The sequence below is a fragment of the Zootoca vivipara genome, chromosome 5 (genome assembly GCF_965207765.1).
Source record: "Zootoca vivipara chromosome 5, rZooViv2.hap1.1, whole genome shotgun sequence".
NCBI lineage: Eukaryota > Metazoa > Chordata > Lepidosauria > Squamata > Lacertidae > Zootoca > Zootoca vivipara.
This window is the reverse complement of record NC_142588.1, coordinates 87,185,967-87,210,293: the sequence shown is the minus strand read 5'-3', so window position 1 is coordinate 87,210,293 and position 24,327 is coordinate 87,185,967. Positions and strand designations below refer to the sequence as shown.

The 24,327-nt window shown below is 40.4% G+C and overlaps 1 protein-coding gene across 4 annotated transcripts in view; it reads right to left on the bottom strand.

The window, feature by feature from the left end:
- Positions 1-1,125: 1,125 nt before the first annotated feature.
- Positions 1,126-24,327, bottom strand: part of FXR1 (FMR1 autosomal homolog 1) — a 37,747-nt gene continuing 14,545 nt past the window's right edge. Inside the window, exons 3-17 of one of the 4 annotated variants that reach the window (XM_035132625.3) lie at positions 23,448-23,541; positions 21,165-21,236; positions 19,338-19,486; positions 17,713-17,806; positions 16,716-16,832; positions 16,401-16,571; positions 14,662-14,740; positions 13,123-13,232; positions 12,267-12,353; positions 9,663-9,870; positions 6,851-7,057; positions 6,491-6,691; positions 5,287-5,367; positions 3,027-3,118; positions 1,126-2,159 (exon numbers count right to left, since the gene is read on the bottom strand). In XM_035132625.3, the coding sequence (XP_034988516.1) occupies positions 1,989-2,159; positions 3,027-3,118; positions 5,287-5,367; positions 6,491-6,691; positions 6,851-7,057; positions 9,663-9,870; positions 12,267-12,353; positions 13,123-13,232; positions 14,662-14,740; positions 16,401-16,571; positions 16,716-16,832; positions 17,713-17,806; positions 19,338-19,486; positions 21,165-21,236; positions 23,448-23,541 (1,933 nt within the window). In that variant the 3' untranslated portion in view covers positions 1,126-1,988. The remainder of the gene's footprint in view (positions 2,160-3,026; positions 3,119-5,286; positions 5,368-6,490; positions 6,692-6,850; positions 7,058-9,662; positions 9,871-12,266; positions 12,354-13,122; positions 13,233-14,661; positions 14,741-16,400; positions 16,572-16,715; positions 16,833-17,712; positions 17,807-19,337; positions 19,487-21,164; positions 21,237-23,447; positions 23,542-24,327) is intronic. The other 3 variants (XM_035132627.3, XM_035132628.3, XM_088669221.1) reach the window with 3 other exon arrangements.

The window sequence follows — 24,327 nt, the reverse complement described above, 5'->3', positions numbered from 1 at the left end:
CAGCACCCAAGAATATAGAGAAGAAATGGGACACCCAGGAATCTAGAGCTTCTTTGTTCCCCCACTAACCCATAGCAATACTTATAGCATAAGCCTTGTCAGTTGAAGGAAACAAAACATGAAAGGCAGTGGTACGTGGCTGCTACATGTCTCCAAAGAAAGCACATTTTCCCCTCAAAGAATTCTGGGCACTGTAATTTATCTCCCAGTTACAATTCCCACCAACCCTTAATAGTGGTGCCCAGGATACTTCCGAGGAGGAAAGTGTATTTTGTAGGTATGGTGTACATCGGTGGTATCCAAACCTTTTTCAAAGAGGGCCAGATTTGATGAAATTGAGGGCCGACCAAAGCAGCAACCAGGTTGTTAACCTTATGTTAGTAGTTAAGCTTTTTTTAGGACTTTACCCCAGGAAAGAAAACTGCCACAGGAACCGGCAGGCCAGATTAGGCCCCCAAAACGGACTTTGAACATGCCTGGTATACATACTCAAGGGAGCATGCCAATTTCAGGTTCACTCACTCCAAGGTATCAATAAAACCATTTCTACTCAAGAGTAAAGGAATGAGAGGTAAAGGACAAGGATCTGCATGGGTAGGGTAACATTTAAATCTGTTACCCAATTCATGTAGCTTACTACCTTACTAGAGTTTTTTTAGTTGGGGATAATTGTCTTAACGTGCACAAAATAAGTGGCTTGTAATGCACCTCTAGTGCATGTGAAAAGCTATTTTTTTGCTTTTATATTTTATATCAAACTAGACAACATGGCAGAGGATCTGCATGTGGGTCTCCTGCGTAGTGGTTTAATACATTTTAAAAGAAAAAACTATCAGTTTTGAGACACTGGAAAAAAGGTTTAATCTTTCCTTCTTAATGGCAATTACCCCTGAATGCAGCTGTTTGCCACTTTCCTTGGGGTAAAATGCAGCAGGGGGCAATTTAGATCAGGAAAATGATCTCTGGCTGCATTGAAACTTTTACGGAATAAAGGCAAACCTAGTCACTGATTTCCTGCCATCCTGTCTCATTCAGCTCATACAGGTGGTAAGTAGCCTTGTCACAAAGAGATCACTCTAAATCTTTAATAGATTGCTGTAATAAATTCATGACTGTGGCAAGTACTTAAGGATCAACCAGTGGAAGATCAAAGTTTATTTATTTTTCTACCAGCATACAAAAACATATTGCACATCAAACAACCAAAACAAAAATAAAAATACTCTAAGGACTAACGTATGTAGTTTATACAGAATAAACTTTCTGGAAATTGATCTTTTCAGTAGTTCTGGTTATGTCTTAATGGACATGACTAATTCAGCTTAAGTGTTTTAACTAAAGCTATGTTTGATTTTTAAATACTGTACAGTTTAATAAATAAATCAAACAAAGCCTCAATGTAGAACAGTCACTGCCAATGTCGCCCAATATCCCTGCAGATTGAGAATTTAATAAATGTATTCCAGTGGTCTGCAGTATTTTCCCCACTACATACAGCATTTAAAAAACAATGTATTAAAACAGACCAGTTTCCAGACTAAACTAATGGAGAAATTACAATTCAGTGCAAAATATTTTAGACTGCATTTTTTTTTTCTAGTTTTCCTCAGGTGAAGAAGTGGTTGCATATTATTAAAAATGTAACAAAAGCAGCTAATGCTTTCACAAAGAAGGTTACGTTAGGGATCCCCCCACATCTCTGCCATATTTTGAAAACAAAATAACATTTCCTATAGCCAGCAATTTGTTTTTATTTAAATGTTACATATACTATTCTCAAGGCACATCTGATGATATTTATAACACAGTAGGTGTCAAGGTATGTTCAACATTGGATTTCTTCAGGATCCCTCCCCGTTCTGTTTTCCAAAATGGAGGAACTGAAAGTGCGGTGTCAAGACTCGCGATCCATATTCTATCTTTGGCAAGCTTATACAAGCACTATTGTAAAATGTAAATGTAAAAGAACTGTAAACTAGGAACTCTGTTTATGAAACACCATTCAGCACAGCTTCGTCCTGTTTATTCCCATCTTCTTGTACAATACTAGGCCTTTCTTCAGGACTATGCTGCAACTTTGAAGGCTCAGTCTCAGAAATAACTGCAGGGCCATTTATGGCCTTTTCAGAAAGGCCAACTTCTTCAATCACATCTTTTGTCTGAAAATAAAATTTAAAAATTTAGTGACAAGACTGTGACATGAATCATTCACAACATAAGCTACTATTTTCCCTCCTCTCAAATTCAGATGTTACTAGAAAAGCAAGTTTTAAATATAAATACATTTCATTTCTGGTACCTCTATATTCTACCTCCAGTGTTCTGTTTGTCAATTCCTTGACCTTTTCAAATAATTAAATCATTTTATTTTAAAATCCTGTTAAAAACATTTGCTATGTAAGCCATTTTGTGACAATTAACTCCATACATGAATTGTCTCTGAGGAAAGGGGGGCATGAATCGCCATTATTTTTTATAGGTGGAGAATATATGAATAGGATAAGCCTTCTTCATTGAACACATTTATGTTTATTGGGCTTATGTCCAGCTTATGGGCTTTCTCATAGCCACCTGGTTAGCTGCTGTGAGAACAGAAGGCTGGGATCACATGGGCCTTTGGTGTGACCCAGCAGGGCTGATATGTAGCCAAGTACTCCCGCCTTAATTGTCCTATTATGTAAAATATTAACATGCCGCCACCTTCCCCACCCCAGCCTACTTGAGGCAAAAGACTAACAACGGTTTGGCAGTCAGCACTAATGGGAAGGATTCAGACATAGGCTCCTATAAAATTGCTATGTAGATCAATGTAAGGACCTATGCCAGTGCTACCAGATTGTGTTTCCCTATTGTGTATCTGAGCACCAGGATGATGGGAAACTACATTTAACAGCATTTGTAGTCACGCTCCTCTGATGTTGTAGTGTCAATGAATAGTTGCCTTGTGGTAATTTATTCTATACACACACAGGAAGAGACCACGTATTTCTATTAACTATCATTTTGTTTCCTGTAATTTTTCTTACCATTTCTTTCTTGGTTTTGGCCAGTGTTTCCCTTGGGAGGTTTCTTTGTCTACTCTGAGATTCTGCTCTTGATATATAATCAGCAACTGTTACTGTGAGGAGGAAAAAAAATATTTTTGCTTAAATTACTTGATGTTTAAGAACTGAGCAGCCACCATTGATTGCAAAACAACAGGGCCCATTTATGCAGATGCCTTACAAGTTTTTTATATCACAATACATTTCTCAAAACTTCTAAGATTTCAGGATTGGTTGCTGGGCGAGGGAAAAAGGGAGATTCTAAACCCCAACTGTCTACATATGTTTTGAATGTTTTATCATTTGGTACTGTATACTGGGACGCGGGTGGCTCTGTGGTTAAACCACAGAGCCTAGGACTTGCCGATCAGAAGGTTGGTGGTTCGAATCCCCATGACGGGGTGAGCTCCCGTTGCTCAGTCCCAGCTCCTGCCCACCTAGCAGTTCGAAAGCACGTCAAAGTGCAAGTAGATAAATAGGTACTGCTCCGATGGGAAGGTAAGCGCCGTTTCCTTGCACTGCTATGGTTCGCCAGAAGCGGCTTAGTCATGCTGGCCACATGACCCGGAAGCTTACGCCGGCTCCCTCGGCCAATAAAGCGAGATGAGCGCTGCAACCCCAGAGTCGGTCACGACTGGACCTAATGTGCACAGCAATTATAGCTTCAGAACAGGTTCACGTTTCCTGTCCGCCAAGGGGGTTAATGTCTTCATTAACAGTGCTGCAGAACTGTATCTAAGCAATCTGCTTCTGCTTATAATTATCCACATAAGGGGAATAGGTGTTCCTTTAGATTGCCATGTACAACCATTATGTTGGAGAGGGAGAAGAGCACAGTGCAGTTCAATGCAGCAGTCTGGATCGCACATCTACATGCACAACGTGTAGCAAGAAAAACCTAACAGTGCAGACATAGCCATGTTTCTGAAGATGCTTCATGTGACAATGACCACCAGACATTAGCTCTTCCAAAATTTAAGATTAATCCAGTATGCTTTCACAATAGTTCATCTTTAGAAGGTGATGTAAGCCTATAAACATATGACGCTGCCTTATACGGAGTCAGACGCTGGTCCCTCTAGCTAAGTACTGTCAATACTGACTGGCGATGGCTCTCTGGGGTTTCTTACAGGAGGCTTTCCCAGCCTTACCTGGAGAAGCCCTACCTTGGGTCCTGGGATTGCTCAGTCGGTAGAGCATGACTCTTAATCTCAGGGTTGTGGGTTCGAGGCCAGCGTTGGGCAAAGAGATCGCTGCATGTTGGACTAGATGGTCCCTTCCAACCCTAAAATTTTATGATTCTATGCTGGGGACTAAAATGGGACCTTTTGTATGGAAAGCATGAGCTCTGCCACTTAGCAACAGCCCTTCTATATGCCTTTCTGGTATTTTCCAATTCTATGCTTCTGCAGAAGCAAATTTATGCCATCATTTGACAAAAGCTGCAGATGGATTGTGTGTGGTATGCCTCTGTTGTTCAATAGCTTGTTTAAGCTGTTGTGTGGGGATAATATAGCAAACGCAACAGTAATCACCAATAATTACTTTAGTGAAATACAGACACTACATTTTAGGGGGGAAATAAAAAAAATAGCACAACAAACAAGGAATTTACAGTTGCAACACTTAGAATTATACTGAAAGTTATTTTACACCTTTAAAATATGTAAGGTGTTAGTATGTATTTTTTTAAAAAATCTGTCAAACCACAATTATCAAAGCATGAACATGCAACAATTTTTTGTTTTAATTTAGTTGTGATTTCTGGTGTTCTTAAAAGCAAGAGATGTAAGTTTGATTCAAAGGACAGGAAGGCTCCATGCATCCTGGTTTGCTACAGCACTAGAACTTGGCTAACATACCTTTTATGTATGTTAGGGAAAGATGCCAGAAGGCCAAAGGAAGAGTCTGTCTGACAGTGTTACTTGCAACATGGCATACATACCCTTGCACCTATGACATTCATTTATAGTTGTCCTCTAATTTCAACAGCGATTAAGTAAAGTCTATACACATTTTTACAGTGGAAGTACACCAAATAAAAGGCAATAGTATTAGTTTTATTATAAAAACTAGAACATGCCCCACTGACAATTTCTCACCCTGCAGTTTGATTAGTATTAAGCAATCATTATTTACAAAAGACAGCTTTACATATATTTTAGAAGGTACACAAACAGCAAACGCAGAGCATTCCTTCATGCTTGTGACCCGAGGTGGTTCACCTCTCCACTCGAGTTACCTGGCTGTCTATCTTCTGCCTGACCCCTGAAACGACGCCTGCGACTACGATTGCGTCGCTGGGGTTTTTTGTCTCTATCATCTGCAATTGCAAAGTTTTACTATGAACTTTCTCGGTGACCAAATTCTTCTCCTGGCTATTTAGCACACAAGACTTTCAAAGGAAAAAATATTCAGAATGGCTAAGTAGAGCAAAAATGTTTTACACATCAGGGGACTGAAAAAAGCAATTGCAACTCTGTTTAAGCTGTTATCACACTAAGTTGATACTGAAAGTTAAACATTGGCTAAAGAAATTAATTCCCCATCTCATGAGAAAGATTTTTTTTCCTTGGTGTGATTTGCTTAAACTGTAAATGGCTATTCTTAGACACTGAAAATAAACCCTAGACCTGAAATCACATACACAGAAGCCCTACTTATTTTTAAGCATGTTTTGAATCACAGCCTTAGAGGAGCAAGAAATTGGGAGTCTTCTCCTGGCCTCAATTTCCTTCTTCCCAAAGTTCATTTAACAAATTCAGCAATAAAACCATTTAAGACCTAGAGAAGGCAAAGGGGACTCTAATTCTTGAGAAGTAAACAAATGTGAAATTAAGGCCTGGCTCCTCTGACTTTCCCACCAAGTCGATAGCAGATATCTACATGGAATGAAGCCTTATGAATGAGTTCAATGTATACCCTGCTATCCCATTACAGTGGTACCTCGGGTTAAGAACTTGATTCATTCCAGAGGTCCGTTCTTAACCTGAAATGGTTCTTAACCTGAGGCACGCTTTCACTAATGGGGTCTCCTGCTGGCGCGCGATTTCCATTCTTAACCTGGAGCAACCACTTCCTGGTTAGCGGAGTTTGTAACCCGAAGCGTCTGTAACCTGAGGTACCACTGTACTATGGACTAAGGCTAAAATTGGACTGGATGCATATATGGTAACAGGGTAGCTGAGATAGTGTTGCAAAACTCTAGATATGACATCAGAAGGCATCTCTAAGACAACAATCAAATGAAAGTCAGCCTTACATAGCCTTTTGGTCCAAAAGATTCCAGTCCAATATAGAGCTAAAATCTTTTAATACTGCAACAGATGAGGACACAGTTTTGAACCACAAGGAAACAAGTGTAGAATAAAGTGCTAGTTAAGAAAATGAAGAGTGACTATTATATTTTTTACAGTTATACAAAGCTGATAAGACTATTTACATACCTAAGCCATTTTCATTAACAGATGCTGTGTCTGATTCTGTCATCCCATCCATTAAGACAGCATCCTCATCAGTTCTTCGTCTACGAGATCGCCTACGCCGGTTAGTGCTGTGGTGTGATTCACTTGCGTCTGTGTCTGCAGTCTGGTCAGACTCTGTGTTATCAAGTAAACTGTAAGGGTTGCTGTCTGGGTCTTTCAGCACTTAAAGGAAATGACAAAACGAGTAAGAGCACGTTTTCATTTGACACAGTTTTCAACTCATATTTTAACTTTAAAATATTAAAAATCAACCACTATCAAGAAACAGGGAAGTAGTTCAGTGCAATCACAACACACAAAATATGCCTCTCAAATACATACCAGAACTTATAGAGGACTTCCCACCTCGGGGACCACCACGTCCACGACCTCCAGAAACACTGCGCCCTCTTCCCCCCGGTGGACGCCTTCTGCTGTCACGCTGGTGTCGACTCTCCCTGTCATCATCTCCTGCTAATGACCAATCACTCAGTTCATCTTTCCTTTCCGATTCTGTTTCAGAGGGATTAGACAGCTCAGAATTTGTTCCTTTACAATAAATGAGAGGGAGAGGTAATAATCAAGTACTGTTCTAGTACAATTTTGTATTTTAGCAGAAGAATGCCACTAGCAAGGAAAGCTGAGATACATGCAATTTTCTGAGGCACAACATTTGGGGTAAACGTTTGCTCTACAAGAAGAAAAGTACCGTTCCCAGAAGAATGCACAACATCAGGCACTTCTGCACCAGTGTCTGAAACACGTAACAGAATTCAGTCCAAAAAACTGACTTGACACATTAGACGAGAAATTGAACTCTGCAGCACAAGCTAGATGCCAAGGTGGATGCATAGCATGTGAGGTAAACCTATTTCTGCAGAGTCTAATACTGAATATTAGTAGAAAACTTCATTCATATACACAAAACAGCATAAACGATCACTAATGGGAACCATTTCAGAGTGGATCTGAAAGGGGCTTATGTATTTAATTGTGGATGCTTCCATTTCACCCTAGCTTCAACACAATTTCCATGTAATTTATCTATTTGCCACAGGATGCAGAGCTAACTGAACACCTCAACTACTACTTTTACTCTTGTAACATTCATACATCTCAATCTGTTACAGATAAAGAACACCTTGCAAACACAAAATGTCTTTCAGTCAGTCTAAAACCCTACTGCTGATGGTCTTGGGTTATTAATAGCCCACAGTGCTCAGTTATGAAACAACATGGCAGGGAGGGATAAAAGAGATGTTCCTATGGAAACATACAATATGATGCCATTATATAATGGACAATTGCAATATTACTAATTCAAATCAAAACATGTAAACGAGGAGGAGGGCAGGATTTCCCATTAGAACTTGGGCTGTCCTCTTGAAGTGGTGGCATAAAAAACAACAAAAATTGAAGCCTCTACTTCCAAACAGGCCTATTATTCCCAAGCACCCCACCAAGCAGAAACACGAAGGGCTGGCTGCTGAAAACTTTGTCCACAGTGCATACAGAGGTCCAAGATTCTGAACATGCTGCCACCTCTTTTCACAAGCAATGCAGAAACATGTATATGGAGCCTGGCATGAAAACATCACTCTAAACCTGAATTTACGTATCACATTACCACATATGAAGTAAAGTAAAATTAAGCACTCATTGGAACAGCTATACAGTACCTTATCAGGCAAACCATTTGTTTGTTAGGAGATCATTATTTTGCTGTAAAGGGACCCCTGACCATTAGGTCCAGTCGCGGACGACTCTGGGGTTGCAGCACTCATCTCGCTTTACTGGCCGAGGGAGCTGCCGTACAGCTTCCGGGTCATGTGGCCAGCATGACTAAGCCGCTTCTGGCGAACCAGAGCAGCGCACGGAAACACCGTTTACCTTCTCGCCGGAGCGGTACCTATTTATCTATTTGCACTTTGACGTGCTTTCGAACTGCTAGGTTGGCAGGAGCAGGGACCAAGTAACGGAAGCTCACCCCGTCGCAGGGATTCGAACCAACCGACCTTCTGATCGGCAAGCCCTAGGCTCTGTGGTTTAACCCACAGCGCCACCCATAGCTAACACTAAATTATATATTTGAAAGATCTGATCAATTTAGACCAGGGTGGACAATAAGCCTGGATACACACTACAGGTCCTTCAGCTATAGTTGGGCTTCTGTATACCATTTTTTGTTAATGCTTGCAGAAACAAGTATGAAAGTATGCTGCCAGACAAGACTATTTCTGACGTTCGCATTTATTTTTGATGCTCTTGATTTCAAAGTTAAGTGACTACTCTGGATTTCTTTAAGTGTCAAAATCTTTTAAAAGCTATCAAACACTGGTAATAAAATTCAAAGCACAGCATGTCCACCATTCACAGCTTGGCCTCCACTACGTTTTTATAATTTTCTAGCTGTATTCCTCACAACAGCCCTGGCAGTTAAGCAGCATTATGGTTTCCCATACTGCAGATGATGAGACTCAGAGGAATAAAGGAAGCTGTTTTATATTGGGTTAGACCATTGGCCAACCTAACCCAGTGAAGGAGAACTTTAGGCCCCAAACTCTTAAGATTTCATTGAGTTTCATAAGGCTCAAACATTTCATACGTTGAAATTTCATGAGACAAATTTAATTCACAGATGGAAGTATAGGACCCTGAGACCACCATTACTGATTGAAATAATTAGACTATCAAGCTAATTGAACACTATTCACTGCTGCTGACAGAAACAAGGCAGGCCAAATTTCACAATGGGCCGCCTAGGAGGCAAACATTGTTCATTATTGAATGCACCTAACCAAATTAGAAAATTAAGAAGTGAAAACTAGATTCTTCTGGATTTGAAGCACCAAACATGTGAGAAATGAGCTAGAGAGTATGAGGTCCTAGGCTGAAAGGTCACCCCCTCTACCTTTCATATCTACCACATAAGAAGTTTATTTTATTCCTTCTTTAAACACTTGTGTGAAATTATTTTTTAAATGCTTGTAAGGGAAGAATTGTATGAGCTTCCAGATCAAAATTTGGTATGTAATAAAAGTCTATTTGAAGCAAATTCCTACACTGTCTACTCTTGACTGGCAATGCCTTTCCAGAGTTTCAGGTAGGTGACTGAACCTGCAAATTTCAAAACTGATCTTTAAGCATAACTTACCATAGCCAGATGTGTAATTGGGGCCTCTCCGTCCCCTACCTCTTCCACTATAGGATCTGGAGCCTTGTACAGAGGAAGGGATGTTCTCGTCTGTGGTATAACCCTTTTCCTTTTCAGGACCTCTGGTAGATGAAGGTCTGAACCCCATGCCAATCTGACGTAGCTGCTCATCAATCTGGAGCCTCTCCATCCGCAGCTGTTCCACTTCCTGCATGGACAGTTATACTAAATGTAAGCAAGTCCGCTGTTTTGTTTTTTAAAAAAATGTATTTTTTAACAGTTACATCCCATATTTCTATTGTAACAATATTCAAAAAAGCAAACAGCTCTTTTAGTTCTAAGATTCGAGTGCATAACGCTCTCAGGGCAGTAATGCTTTGCAATGTAGACTGAAAGACCCGCTGAAAATCAACATGTTATGATGCACTGAAAAATACCCTGATTACATTTTGAGACAACTTTCATCCACATTGCTTTCAGAGCATTTGGTATATGTTGTTTGCTATCTTCTATGTTTCCAGATTCAATACTGATCACCTTCACAAGTCATACAATTGTGCATTCCCATGATACTGAAACTGCTGAATAACTACTTAATGAAAAAGAAAAAGCAGTGATTGAGTTTTAACAGCCTTAAACTAGATACAAGTCTGCCTTTTATTTGGGAGCAGACAACATAGGAGGATGAGTAAGACAAAGGCAATTAGCTGTTGCAACCATAATGGCAGAATACTAAAGTTAACTTCAGATTTGGTAGTCCTGTAAAAACTGAAGTTGTTCAACCTGAGATGATTTTAAGCACAACAAATCAAAACCTACACATATTCCCAACTATGTAGCAGCATAAGATCAGTTCTCCATTAAATTCATACTCATTTAAGGCAATGATTCCTACACAGGTAGGTTTGCAAAGCCAGTAAGCCCAAAGAAGCCAAGTACCCAAAACACAAAAGCATTCCAACCTGCCCTCTGGGGTGCCACAGGGCACTATTCTATCCTCAATACCATTTAATATCAACATGAAGCCACTGGGAGTGGTAATTAGGCGTTCTGGGGGCAAGGTGCAGTCATTATGCTGACGACACTCAGCTCTATTCTCTGTAACATCTGAATCAGGATCTGAATCAGTGTGGGCCCTGGACCAGTGCAGGGATGCAGTGGTGGGATGGACGAGGGATAATAAGCTGAGCATGAATCCTGGCAAGACAGAGGCATTATGCACGAGTGGTTCCCAGATTTGAGAAATCAAGTCTACTGCCTGGATGGGATTACATTCTCTCTGAAGGAGCCAGTTTGGGAGTGCTTCTGGATCCAGCTTTGTCACTAGAGGACCAGGTAGCCTCAGTGACTAGAAGCACCCTTTTACCAGCTGTGTCTGGTAAAACAGCTATGCTGAACTTGAGCCCAGCAGTTCAGGCACTGGTGACTTGGAGACTGGATTGCTGCAACACTGTCTAGGTGGTGCTTCCTTTGCACTTGATCTGGAAGCTGCAGTTAGTGCAGAATGCTGGAGCATGGTTACTGACAGAAGTGAGACCCTGTCAGCATGCAACACCACTGCTAAAAGATCTGAACTTATTGCCCATTTGGCCAGTTTCAAGGTGCTGCTTCTAGTATATAAAGCCCGTAATGGCTTGGGACCAGTTTACTTGAAATAAACCAGTTTTAAGGTCACAGTGGTACTTCGGGCTACAGACACTTTAGGTTACAGACTCCGCTAACCCAGAAATAGTACCTCGGGCTAAGAACTTTGCTTCAGGATGAGAACAGAAATTGCACAGCAGCGGGAGGCCCCATTAGCTAAACTAGTACCTCAGGTTAAGAACAATTTCAGGTTAAGAACGGACCTCCAGAATGAATTAAGTTCTTAACCTGAGGTACCACTGTACTAATATAGGGACCACTGTAATTAAGCTATCCCTATCCAGGCATGACCACAGCAAAAAGTGCTCCTAAGTCCTTAAGGCCTCCACTTACAATGTGTGAGAGTAATCCTCAAACTTGTTTCTCAGAACAGGTAAGTAGTACATATCAGGACAGGTGACTGACTAACTCACTGACTGAGCCTTCATCCTGCTGAGAGTCAGTTTCAGTTTACTGCTGCTCCATTTGTTAGTTCTCCACCAGCCCACCACTGTGTACCGTATATTCCGGAGTATTAAATGACTGGGCGTATAAGACGACCCCAACTTTTCCAGTTAAAATATAGAGTTTGGGATATACTCGCCGTATAAGAAATACAACCCAGCGTATAAGATGACCCCCAACTTTTGAGAAGATTTTCCTGGGTTAAAAAGTAGCCTTATACGCAGGAATATACAGTAGATACTAGTTTGGGGTTTGCATGGGCACACCTGACTCAGATGCTACAAAGAAACAGATCATCAGCACACTGATGACACTTCACTCCAAATCTCCTAATCTTCTTGAATTAAACACGATCATACAATCAGCACAAAGAAAACAGATATGAACTAGTGTAATACCGGTACTGGACAAAAAAAATGGGCATGGAATCTGCAACTAATGACAAGCTTATGCAAAACCTCCACAAAAGGGACAGTTATTCAAGAAACTTGTGCCTTTCCCACAAAGAATGCTTACCTTCAAATAGGCAATATGGTATTCAAGAAGCACCTGGACATTCCCAATGCTTTCTTTAGTACCCACAAAGACAAACGGAACCATTCCCTACAAAAATAAAATGTAATATTATTGAAGCACAAAGAGAGTCACAAGCAAATGATGCCTGCAACCCAGTGTACAATTACACAAGTGTAACAGTGCACTGGGTTGCAGCCTCTGTTTTTATTTTTAATGGGAATTTCGATAACTTTCTATAACATGGATTCAGTCTACCTGTGGGCCTTCTCTCGGTGGATAAAGGGGATAGGTGTAGGGAGCATCCCCCCATAAACACAGCAAATTATCACACTACCCAACTTTTTTTAGTATTAAGCCATCTTCAAAGAAGAAAGCTGAAGAGTAGTTAGAATTATAACCTAAATACTCAGAGCCCAAGTCTGAAGCCAAGACAACCTTAACTTGAAATAACCAAAAAGGTGTTAGACAGCAGTTGACAAAACCCACAAATGGCACCCCTAAACATTTTGACCTTTCAAATGGCACCCCTAAGGGGAAAGGCTGCAGCTCATGGAAGAGGAACCACTTTACATGCAGACAGTCTCAGAGAGACCCCTGTCTGAAACCCAGGAAAGCTACTGCCAGTCATCATAAACAATATTGTGCTAGATGGACCAATGGTCTGACTCTGGGTAGGCAGCTTCCTATGTTCCTACTGCCAATGTAGTAGCATTTGTGAGTGACACGTCCATCAGACGCTAGGCAGAATAATCTAATGCAGTGGCTTTTCCATCATTCTGCCACTTATCAATTTATCCACCCCTGCCACCCCACCCCTTGGATGTATTACAAATTCCAAATAAGAATTAAATCTTACATCTTCTCTGGGCAGTTTGTTCTCATTGTCTCCTTCAATCCTCACTCGCACAACTCCAGACTTGTCCACAATTTCCTGAATAACTTTGCCATTTTTGCCAATAACTTTTCCTTTAATAAAATAAATAAAAATTTGAGATTACTCAAATGCTTCTCAAGCAATCTATCAATAAAAGTAGCTGAAAGACTGAGAACAAAAAAAATCCCTTTACAATCTCAAAAATATATAAAAGTTAACTTATAAATGGGTTCATTAAAAACACAAAACACATTTTCTAACAATGAGGTTATTCCATGTTTCTCTCTGTTAGGGACTTTCAGAAGATTTTTTGTAATGTGTTTATAATAAAGCAAACACTCAGGTCTTATTGATTACTATTTAGGAATATGGAAGAAAAAGAGGATATTTTGCCTTAACAAGTCATGTCTCTTTTCTGGGTATGAGAGGCACATTCCAAAAAAGGGAAGTCCACTTCCTCGGGACTACAAGACAGCAGTTGATGTTACCCAAGGAAGAGGGCTCCCTTCCCCTAATTTGAAACAGCAATTACTTGGAACACAGAATACTTAACAGGAGGAAGATGAAAAGTTAAAGGACAATGAACCGATCCAAAACCCATGGCAGATGGGATCAGAAACAGTGAGACCAAATGTTCAGTCTTACTAAAAATGAAGTTTCACCATGTAGAAAAAAAACCCCTTTTCTCAACATCTGATGTGCAGGATTAGAGGAGCATCACTCCAATCCCATGTCACTTTCTACTAGAGCCTACCCCATGTCTTACAGAGCAATGGTTGTACCTTACACTGACCCTGTGGGGCAAGACTACAATGCTTCAAGTTATCAGTAGGCATTGTCCTCAGGTGGTAGGGTAGAAGAGTGAATGAGTCCCAGGCAGCAGCTAAACAAAAATAACTTGGTCATGAGGAAACAAAAGGAGAAAATATTTATATTCTCCCTCGGTATCGTGACCAATACACCAAGGATGGCAGGCAGATGAATGAGCCCAGGAAGCGACCATAGTGTGGAGCAGCAATAGGTATCATCTGCTTAAAATTTCTCTCTCAGGAGAGAGGAGTGGAGCTGCACTTGATCACTGCCTCTGCAAGGAGATAATGAACTGAGTCACTTGAGGCTTCTTAGCTCCTTTGGCAAAAAGAGGAAGAAATTAAGAAAAATGAAAAGCAAAAAGAGTAGGCTGAAGAGGCACAATTGAGAAGAAGGATTGCCTACTCTTGCTTTCCAGCCCGACAGAAATTAACTGAGGGTAGGGAATCTGCTCGGACTCAGTTCCCTTGGATAAGATCTCCTTCAATTTCCTGCTTCCTCTTCCAAGGAAAGAGCCTTGCCATGCTCCTCTAATCCAGAATACTCCATTTGTTACTGCAGCACTGCTCTCTATATATACTCCAGTGTATCAGCCACCAAAATAGTAGTTCAGGTGTGTCATTAAAGGGTGGGGAGACATCAACATTTTCATACTGAATAGGCAGGAGGAGTGTATTCAAGGATGTTAAAAGTTTTATCACTATTACATACCCACAAGACTCCTAGGAACCTGAATAAAGTCCTCCACAAATTCCAAATAGCTTCTAGCCTTTTTTACTGCCTCAGCACTCTGGAAAAGAACAGAAGCCATTTGTAAACACAATATATTAAAAATTAAAACCACTTCCAACAGTTAAAACTCCTTCAGGCAATTAACATTTAAATATAAAACAGGAGATAGGAACATAAAATCTCATTTGCAACTTAAAAATGCTAAAGAAATATAGGTACACATTCATATTATTAACTGTGAGATTACGAACTGTGTGATTGGAGTCTAGTGGCCTAAAATACAAATGGAGACTTGGGAAAATTTCTGTACTATTTTTTTATTTTAAACTCTGGTATTTCTTGGTTTTCTTCAAGTAGCCTCATGCTTCTCTACTCCTTCCTCTAATAATCAAACATTTTCAACAGTTTATATACCTTTAAGCACCATGATTTCTAAAGGAATTTACAACGAGGTCAATCACAAGAGACACAAAGGATAAAATCAGTTAAATGTAACCATATGTACCTCACCATTTTATTAATTCAATTTATTATATGTCTATTACTAAAACATACTCAAGAAAACTTTTGGTATAAAAACACAATATAAAATACAGTATATTGTATTGCATCTTAGAATTCTAATACGCAATTCTTAAGAAGCAAAGCAACCCTAACTCCCCACAAAAAATCATTTGCTAGTTATTCACCAGCTACCAGTAGCAATTAACTCAGTAGTAGCCTACCGGAGTGGCTGGGGCAACCCCACCAGATGGGCGGGATATAAATAATAAAATTATTATTATTATTATTATTATTATTATTATTATTATTATTATTATTATTGACCTGACAGGAGCACTCTCTCCATAATGCAGCACAGTAATTACGTGCACAGAAAGGGATATAAATACCTGCAAAATACTGCAGGAAAGCTTCAATGCAAGTGAAAATAAAGCAGTGACTAAGCAGTTTCATCATAGAGACTTCTGTTCACAGACACAAGTAAAAACAGCCTTCTATACAGCAGTAGTTCCCAACTGGGGGTCTTGAACCCCAGGAGGTCCAGACAACCCACCCAGGTTATTTTCAAACACGGATAGAACGTTTTTCAAAAGGTCCATGGCTTGGCTTTTGAAAAACAGGGGGTCCTCAATACTTAGCTAATTGGAAACCGCTGCTGTGCAGCATTCCCTTCTGGCAAATGCATGGTGTCCTTACAAAGGCTATGGAATTTTTGGAACCTTGTGCTCATCTCATTTTTATTATTTTATTTTAAAATAGTTCTATGTCGCTTAAGGTAGCTAACAAGAAAATTACAAAATATCAACAAAAACCTAAAAACACCTCTCATACATACCAATAAAATCCAATAAAAAGCATACTTGGCCAACTCGTTAAAACATTTTTCCACAGCAACAGCAACCCAGTCTAACCAATAAAACTTAATTCAAGAATAAGTTGGAAAAGGTATGTTTTTAAAGCCTTCCAAAACTACTGTAGTTTGGCAGCCTGCTGCAGATCCACTGCAGGGAGTTCCACAGCCTTTGGGGCCACAATGGAAAAGGTCTCTACCAAACTCACAGATCCTTGGACACCCGAGGGAGGCCTCTATTGCAGTGTGAGGCAGGCTGATATACTGTAGTTGCAGGCTCATGCCAAATTCAGAACACTAGAGCAAGTAAAGAAAAAGAACACCACACAACTACAAAGGTAAGAAACCTCTTGTTTCCTTTTACCTCTCCATAGATCCTGAAAGTTCCGGTATCTTCTTCAAGCTCAATTGCAGTAACTCCTGGAACCTTCCTGGCTTGCTGTATATTACTACCATGTGTTCCTATTGCAAGTCCCATTAAATCTTCTCTGACAACAAATTCCTCATGAAATGCTGCTGCAAGCTGTTTCGTGCACTAGGGAGGAGGCAAAATAATTTGTTTACTACAGCAGAACTTCAAATATGAGAACAGCTACATCAAGACTGGAACTGAGGAGAGTTCCAGAGATAGGAGGAGAGAGATAAAATTGGAGGGGAAGCCAGTATGAGGACAACTCACTTCTAGATGCTTTGTTGCTTCTTCATTTCTTGACATAAGCATTATCTTGGTTCGAATGCTGCGCAAATGCATATCACTCAGGATATTTACTCTTTTCACTGTTGCCTCACTGGCGGACTGTAGAAATAAAGTAGCAATGATACAAACAGCATTTCCACTTTACAGGGTAATTTATAGCTAGAGAGCCCTCATTTTATTTAACAATTCCTTGTTACAACTGCATGTTTTGGAAAAATGTGATAGAACTTAGAATCATAGAGTTGGAAGAGACCACAAAAGGGCCATCCAGTCCAAACCCCTGCCAAGCAGTTGCTCAGAAGAACATCAAGGAATGTCTGCTGTTTTTGGTTTTTGAAACAAGGTCAGCAAACATTTGCCGTATTTTCATCACTGGATCAAAATGGTGCAATGGATATTGCCTCAATGGCAGGAGGGACAGCAAGTTTTATGTTAATGGAGATCAATCAAGATGTGTTGGACTACGTTGTTTGGGATAGCCTGACCTACTATCGGCAGAAAGCCATGCCCATACAGATGCATCAGCTGCAGCAGGAAATAGGGATGGGGGTGTACACAAAGTTATGCAAGGTATCTTGGCACACACAGCCTTCAGGCTGACCCAGCTGTCCTGTACTGCAATATGCACAGAAGTGTCAAAGGCAAAATAGTTAAGGCCTGGGCTTTAGCTTGCATGAGATCCTCTGTCTATTGGTTCTGCCCACAACTTTCTACCCTGGAATCTCTAAAGCAAATTTCTCATTCACAAGCAGAAAGCTTCTCAATATACCAAAGTAACAAGGTATCTTGTAGAACTAAGCCATGCTTAGAACAGACTCATTGAAAAAAATAGGCATTGATTTCAATGGACCCACTCTGAATACAAAGCTGGAGATAACCTTCAGTCTTCAATCTTTTCTCTCTCCCTCATACACAATCATAACATTAGCCAAAAAGTAAACTCACACAGTGATCAAACCAAACAGAAAATATACCTTACCAGTACTATTAGCTGAGCAGTTTCAGCCTGGTAAAAAATTCTGCAGGCTCCTACAGCTTTCTTAAAATCCTTATGAGCACTTTCATTAGCACACCTAGAAAAATCAATTTGTAAGTTAACTCAGGTGGCAGTTTTATCAACAAAACATGCTGTTGTATAAAACTGCAATACTTGGAGGCAAAGCATTAAAAAGCATTAAAAAAAATCCAATACGACATTTGTACAAGTGAGTGCAGGGCACAGAGAAAGGCAATATTCCTGTTATGTTAATAGAATAGAATAGTAATTTATTCGCTTCTATTTATTTATTTATTCGCAAAGTACTTACATACCGTATATTCCGGCGTATAATACAACTGGGCGTATAAGACGACCCCCAACTTTTCCAGTTAATATATAGTGTTTGGGATATACTCGCCATAAAAGAAATACGACCCGGCGTATAAGACAACCCCCAACTTTTGAGATGATTTTCCTGGGTTAAAAAGTAGTCTTATATGCAGGAATATACAGTACTTTGAATTTGCTTTGGCTAATTTTACAATGTAAATGTACTTTATACAAAATATCTGTTAAATAGCTGTGTGAGGATCGGAGTGTGCAGAACACTATTTCAAGCAAAGAGGAGCCACCCCGACCGCGCCTGGAGTTTTTGCCTTCTGTCCCTGTAGTGACTTCAGAACAGGTTGAGGTGGTTGTTGGTGCCTCTGGCGCCGAGTGAATGGCACTAGTTGATAATGCTTGACTTTGCTATAAAAATGATTCAGGTAGTTTCCCAATTTTTGACTCTCCGGAGCAGAAGAATTCCGCTCTTCCTTGAATGCTGAAACTCATGAGACTGGTGATCCATCTTTACCCACAAAATGAAACTCCTATTTTGAAACCAGTCACCTGTTGCTCCGGTCCCATCCTATTTCTTCCTCTCCATGCCTCTCAGCAATTTCTGTTTTCTGCCACAATCAAAAGTTAGTCCATGGCCTTTGAATTTCTCAACCACTTCTCCCTGCTACAGGCATACATCGCTCTACTGCACTTCACAGATATTGCTCCTTAAGAGGACACAGGTGCAGCTGCAGGCAGCCTGGCCCCATCCAGGGGAAAGAAGCCCCCTGCTGCTGCCACCCTTCTGGCCACAAGAGTGGAGCTGGCTAGGGCTGGAGCCAGGTTTTTTCCCCTCCCACCCTGCAGTCAGGTGGGCCTGGCTTAACAGACCATAGTGTAAACATAACTTATATATGCACTGGGGAACCAAACAAATTGTGTGACTTGTTTTATTGCAATATTCACTTTATTGCAGTGGTCTGGACCAAACCCACAAGATCTCTGAGGTATGCCTAAACTGAGAAAATCCTGCTGCATTTCTAGGCCTTCCTATCCATCTGTCTTTCTTAAAGATTCAGTAAGACAGAGTCACAGTGTCATCTAATGCATGTCTACTTGGAGGTAAATCCTACTGAGTTTAATGGGAACTATTCCCAGGTAACTGTGTACTCCATTTTCATCTGTCCAAGACTTCAGATGATTTTTTTTTTATTTCAAAAAAAATCAGCTTTAGGTTGTTTAAAAGAAAACCAATTTTTAGACACAAGATAGTGATATAATGAAATTTTAGAGTAGTCACTCACGCTTCTCTCAGATCTTCAGGAACTTCTACTGCACACTTGAAGAACGTGTTCTTGTTAACAGGTTTGTTTTGATTCACAGGCCGAAGTCGTTCAAATGTCACTATTTCATTGTAAGTGGCATCACAGGCAGCATACTCAATGACGTAGAACTAAGGACAGATTAGAATTCTTTTTTTAAAAAAATCTAAAGGGCACACATTTGCCCCCCAAAGACCTCTAAAATTATTGGACCCCAAAATATGCAGAAATACTCATAGCAGTTTATCATCTCCATAGTATATCATCCTCATAAAACACATGCCTCAGCTTTGTTGATATACAGTGGTACCTCGGTTTATGAACACAATTGGTTCTGGAAGTCTGTTCATAAACTGAAGCGAACTTTCCCATTGAAAGTAATGGAAAGTGAATTAATCCGTTCCAGACGGTCCGCGGAGTACTTAAACTGAAGCGTTCATAAACTGAAGCATGGGTGTAATTGGTTCCGGAAGTCTGTTCATAAACTGAAGCGTTCATAAACTGAAGCAAACTTTCCCATTGAAAGCAATGGAAAGTGAATTAATCCGTTCCAGATGGGTCCGCGGCGTTCATAAACCGAAAATTCATAAACCGAGGTGTTCATAAACCGAGGTTCCACTGTACTGCATTTTATCACAGCCTTCCAATGTAAGGGTGGCATACATCAACAATAAGGTTTAAGTTGGGCTAAAGTGTGTAGCTGGCCGAAAGTCGTCCAATGGGCTTCATTGATATGAGGGGATTTGAACCCAGGTCTCATCAATCCTAGCCTTTATAAACAAGAAACAGGAGCATGGGGCTTTTGAAGCCCTATATAAGGAAGCAAAATGCATTATCCACCTTTGTCAACCTGGTATCTTCCAGATGTTTTTGAACTACAACCCCCATCAGCTGCCGTCAGCACAGCTGTTGTAGTCCAAAACATCTTAAAGGCACCAGGTTGACAAAGGCTGTGTTATAGGAACAAAAAGGTGTAACATTGGGAAATGAATTATTATGGAAAACAGAGCACCCTGGGGTGCCTTGAATGATGCTCAGGGGTACCATGGGCAACACTGGGCTGTTTTGCTCTTTCCTTCCCTTCCTCCTCTGATGCTCTCTTGCATCTCCGCCTCCCTAGGATTTGCACAGCTGTTTATTGCAGCAGCCCTGGCTATAAGCTCTGCAGGCAAATGGTGCCTCTGGGAGGCACACCTCTTTGGGGCGGGGGGGGGCAGCTCAGAGACCAGGGGCAGTAGCAATGGCTGGCTAGAGGACTCTCAAGCAGAGGGGGGAGGAGAGGAGGCTGAGGGAACGCTCCACAAGGAGGGTGTTCAAAAAAGGGTGAGAGGCTGCCAGCTCTGCAGGCAAGGGGTGACGTAACTGAGCTCCTGAGCATCACAGGGGTGCAGCAGGAAAAAGGTAGCCATGGACTGAGTTAGAGGGCTGCATTCAACTAAGGCATACTCAGAGCAGGTTCACTGAAATCCATTGTTTTCAATAGGTCTTCTCTCGAGTATGACTTAGTTGGACGCAACCCAAAGAGCACTAGTGAGCATGATAAATATTTGAATCATCCTCTTTGCGTTTGCCATTCCACCACCCTCAGGCAGCAAAACTTTCAGCAAATTTAACTAAGAATACCCAATCTCATCCATTTGGGGGAGTGTATGTAAATAGGTTACTAAACTTGCATACTGTAGTTTATTTTTTGGAGTGCTCTTGTTTACAACGTCCTACACAGGTTTAAAACTTTCTTAGGTTTAAAGCTTTCTTTAGTTGGTTCCTCATGAAGTTTGCTTACAATTCCCAAGTTTTACTCCTACTTACCTCCCCTTTCATCATTCGAACTTTTGCTAGCCACCATCCACAAGGCTCTTGGTCATTTGCTCGTGAATACACCTTTGGGGGGGGGAATCATACAGCATATTTAAACCATATTAGAATATGTTTCAATCTTCACAAACTAGCACTATTCAGATTCATTTCAATGTTTGTGGAGAGCCAACAAAATCATGGCTACTGAAAGCTGGATTTTCTTTTTCTGTGTACACCAGAATTACAAGTATCAATACAATTACAGGCATAAACTATTCTAAAAGTAAACTCTTTCCCTTAATATAAAATATAAGATCATCTTGTCTGCCTTCATATCTTTATTTAAAACAGAGCAATGGTTCGCAAACATTCTACTCCCAAGGCTCAAATGAGATGGCTGAAAATTCATAGAATCATAGAGTTGGAAGAGACCACAAGGGCCATCCAGTCCAACCCCCTGCCAAGCAGGAAACACCATCAAAGCATTCCTGACAGATGGCTGTCAAGCCTCCGCTTAAAGACCTCCAAAGAAGGAGACTCCACCACACTCCTTGGCAGCAAATTCCACTGTCGAACAGCTCTTACTGTATAGGCCTATCAATCACAAAATGGCAGAGCAGGAATGAAGCCAATTACAAAATGGTGGCAGATGGATAAAGATCTTGGCATAATCTGCTGGCAACAATTTTCTACTGGTGTCCAATTCATCTTTGGAAATAGGTAGAGATATAAAATTCCCAGAAATTTTGAAGTCATGCCAGGCGGAGGGTGGGGGAGGAGATAGTTTTTTCTCAGAGGAAACACAAATTTTGGGGGAAACTGAAAAATATTCAGTATTTCTTTTTTAAGCACCATTTACAGATCAAAAGTAACTTTCTTACTTTAGGAACATAAAATGTATTGTGTATGACTTTATCATAAAATACCATGATAAAAAAAAATCCTTCCAGCAGCACCTTAGAGACCAACTAAGTTTGTCATTGGTATGAGCTTTCGTGTGCATGCACATGAAAGCTCATACCAATGACAAACTTAGTTGGTCTCTAAGGCAGTGGTCCTCAACCCCCGGGCCACGGACCGGTACCGGTCCGTGGATCAATTGGTACCGGGCCGCCCAAGGAACATTAAATACAATTAAATTAAAACTATTAAATCAAAACAATCTAAATAAAATATAAATAATCAACGTCGTCCCCCCTCGGCGGGCCATGAAACAATCAACGGCCCCCCCTCAGCGGGCCGCAGTAAAATTATCAAACATTGACTGGTCCGCGGCGATAAAAAGGTTGGGGAGCACTGCTCTAAGGTACTGCTGGAAGGAATTTTTTTATTTTGTTTTGACTATGTCAGACCAACACAGCTACCTACCTGTAAATAAAATACCATGTTTGTTATATTGGAAGTAGAGTTTAGTCAAACAATAATTACAAATTGAATTTACTTTTTAAAATGTGTTACAAATGGACAAACTACTGAACTGTAAGGAACCTAGCATCTCTTTGTTATTGTCAGTTTATGAGTAAAACAAAGAAAAGTATTAAGTATTCTCAAAATCACTGCCTCTCCTCCAGTTCTCCACATTGTCATGCAGACACAAAATTGTGTCATGTTGAAACAAATCATGGTTTCAAATTGGATGGGGGAACCACATGTTGAGATTCCTGCATTGCAGGGGACTGGTCTTCCTACTCTACAATTCTGTGGTTCTATGTCAATGAGCCATAATAATAGCTGAGAAAAAGGTTGGAGGGGAGACTAAATTTAATGCAGTATTCATAGGATCAGTTTCATTTTCTGAACTATCACAATCAGTTTCTATTTCTTCATATTTGTCATTATGTGATGACAAATCTGAGGCATAGACGAGCACGACAGAGAACAGAAACAGATCCACCAACCATGGCAACAAGAGGAAGCACTGAATCCTCCTCCCTTCCTTAGGGACAATGCAGTGCCTCCTAGAGGAATAAATGCATCTTGCTGTTGCATTTGAGAGTTGTGTCCTATGTGTCTAATTCAGAACTTACTTGTCCTCACGATACATGGTCTTACCAAAAAGTCTGTTACATAGCTTGCATGAATAATACCATCTACTTGGTAATACCATGCAGACTGACTCTGATAGCGGCATAGCTACTGGAAAGAGGGGACTTCTCTAATTTATATCCATGGCACAAGTGACCAAGCATTGCTGGGAAAATTCCATTCATTTTGACATGATTGGTTTTAAGGGTCTAACTTGACCAACACCACCTCTAAAAATACAAGTCACTGCCCATCACTGGATGAACTCACCTCCACTTCATCTCCTTCACCAATTTCTTTCTTGATATCAGGTGGTGGTGGTAATCTTACTTCATTGAAGGGAACTTGGCGTTCTGGTTGCCAGCTGAAAGTTTCAAATTACAACTGTCAGTAAGAAAAGGTAACCCTGGTTCACAGTTGTAATTTTAAATTGATTATTTAAATACGAATATTGGACACAAATGGATTACTGTCCACACTAATATTAAACAGAGAATCTCAATATCCAAAAAGCCAACAACACTTTTGTTAGATTGTTTAACAACACACACTTATATTAACCATCCGTGACTCAAATGGTACTCTATCCTAAACTATGATGAAAATGATTATGAACAAGCTATGGTGAGCCTTGGCTTTATGCGCTCTCTCATCCTTTGCAGATGAGAAGAGAGCAAACATTTCTGCTTTCACGTTAGAATGAACTAGAGTTCCATATTACATGTGAATGCTGCGAACTGTGGTTTGTTCTTACCAAGGTTAGCCAACAAAATCGGTTCGAATACGTTTTACCCTGGTTTAAACAAACAACACTTCTGTAATATTCAGAACTGTAGTTTGTTCTAAAATGAAAGTGGAATGTCTCTCTCAAGTATTAGGGTGGTGGGGAGAGGAAGAAGATTGAGACTTGTTGCAGTTTGCTCCCAATCACCTAAACCAGGACAATGACAGCCAGAAAGGAGGGGGAAATGTTCTCTTCTAATTTACAGAAGGATCTCTGCCTTAGTCACAGGGAGGCAGCCAACAGAGTGGCTATTTACCAGCCTCCCCATTGTCAACACAGTAAGATCAGCTGTATTTCTATTTAAACCCATTTCAATTTACTATAGTTGCCAAGACTACGGGACTACTGTGGCTTCAAGAACTTAGC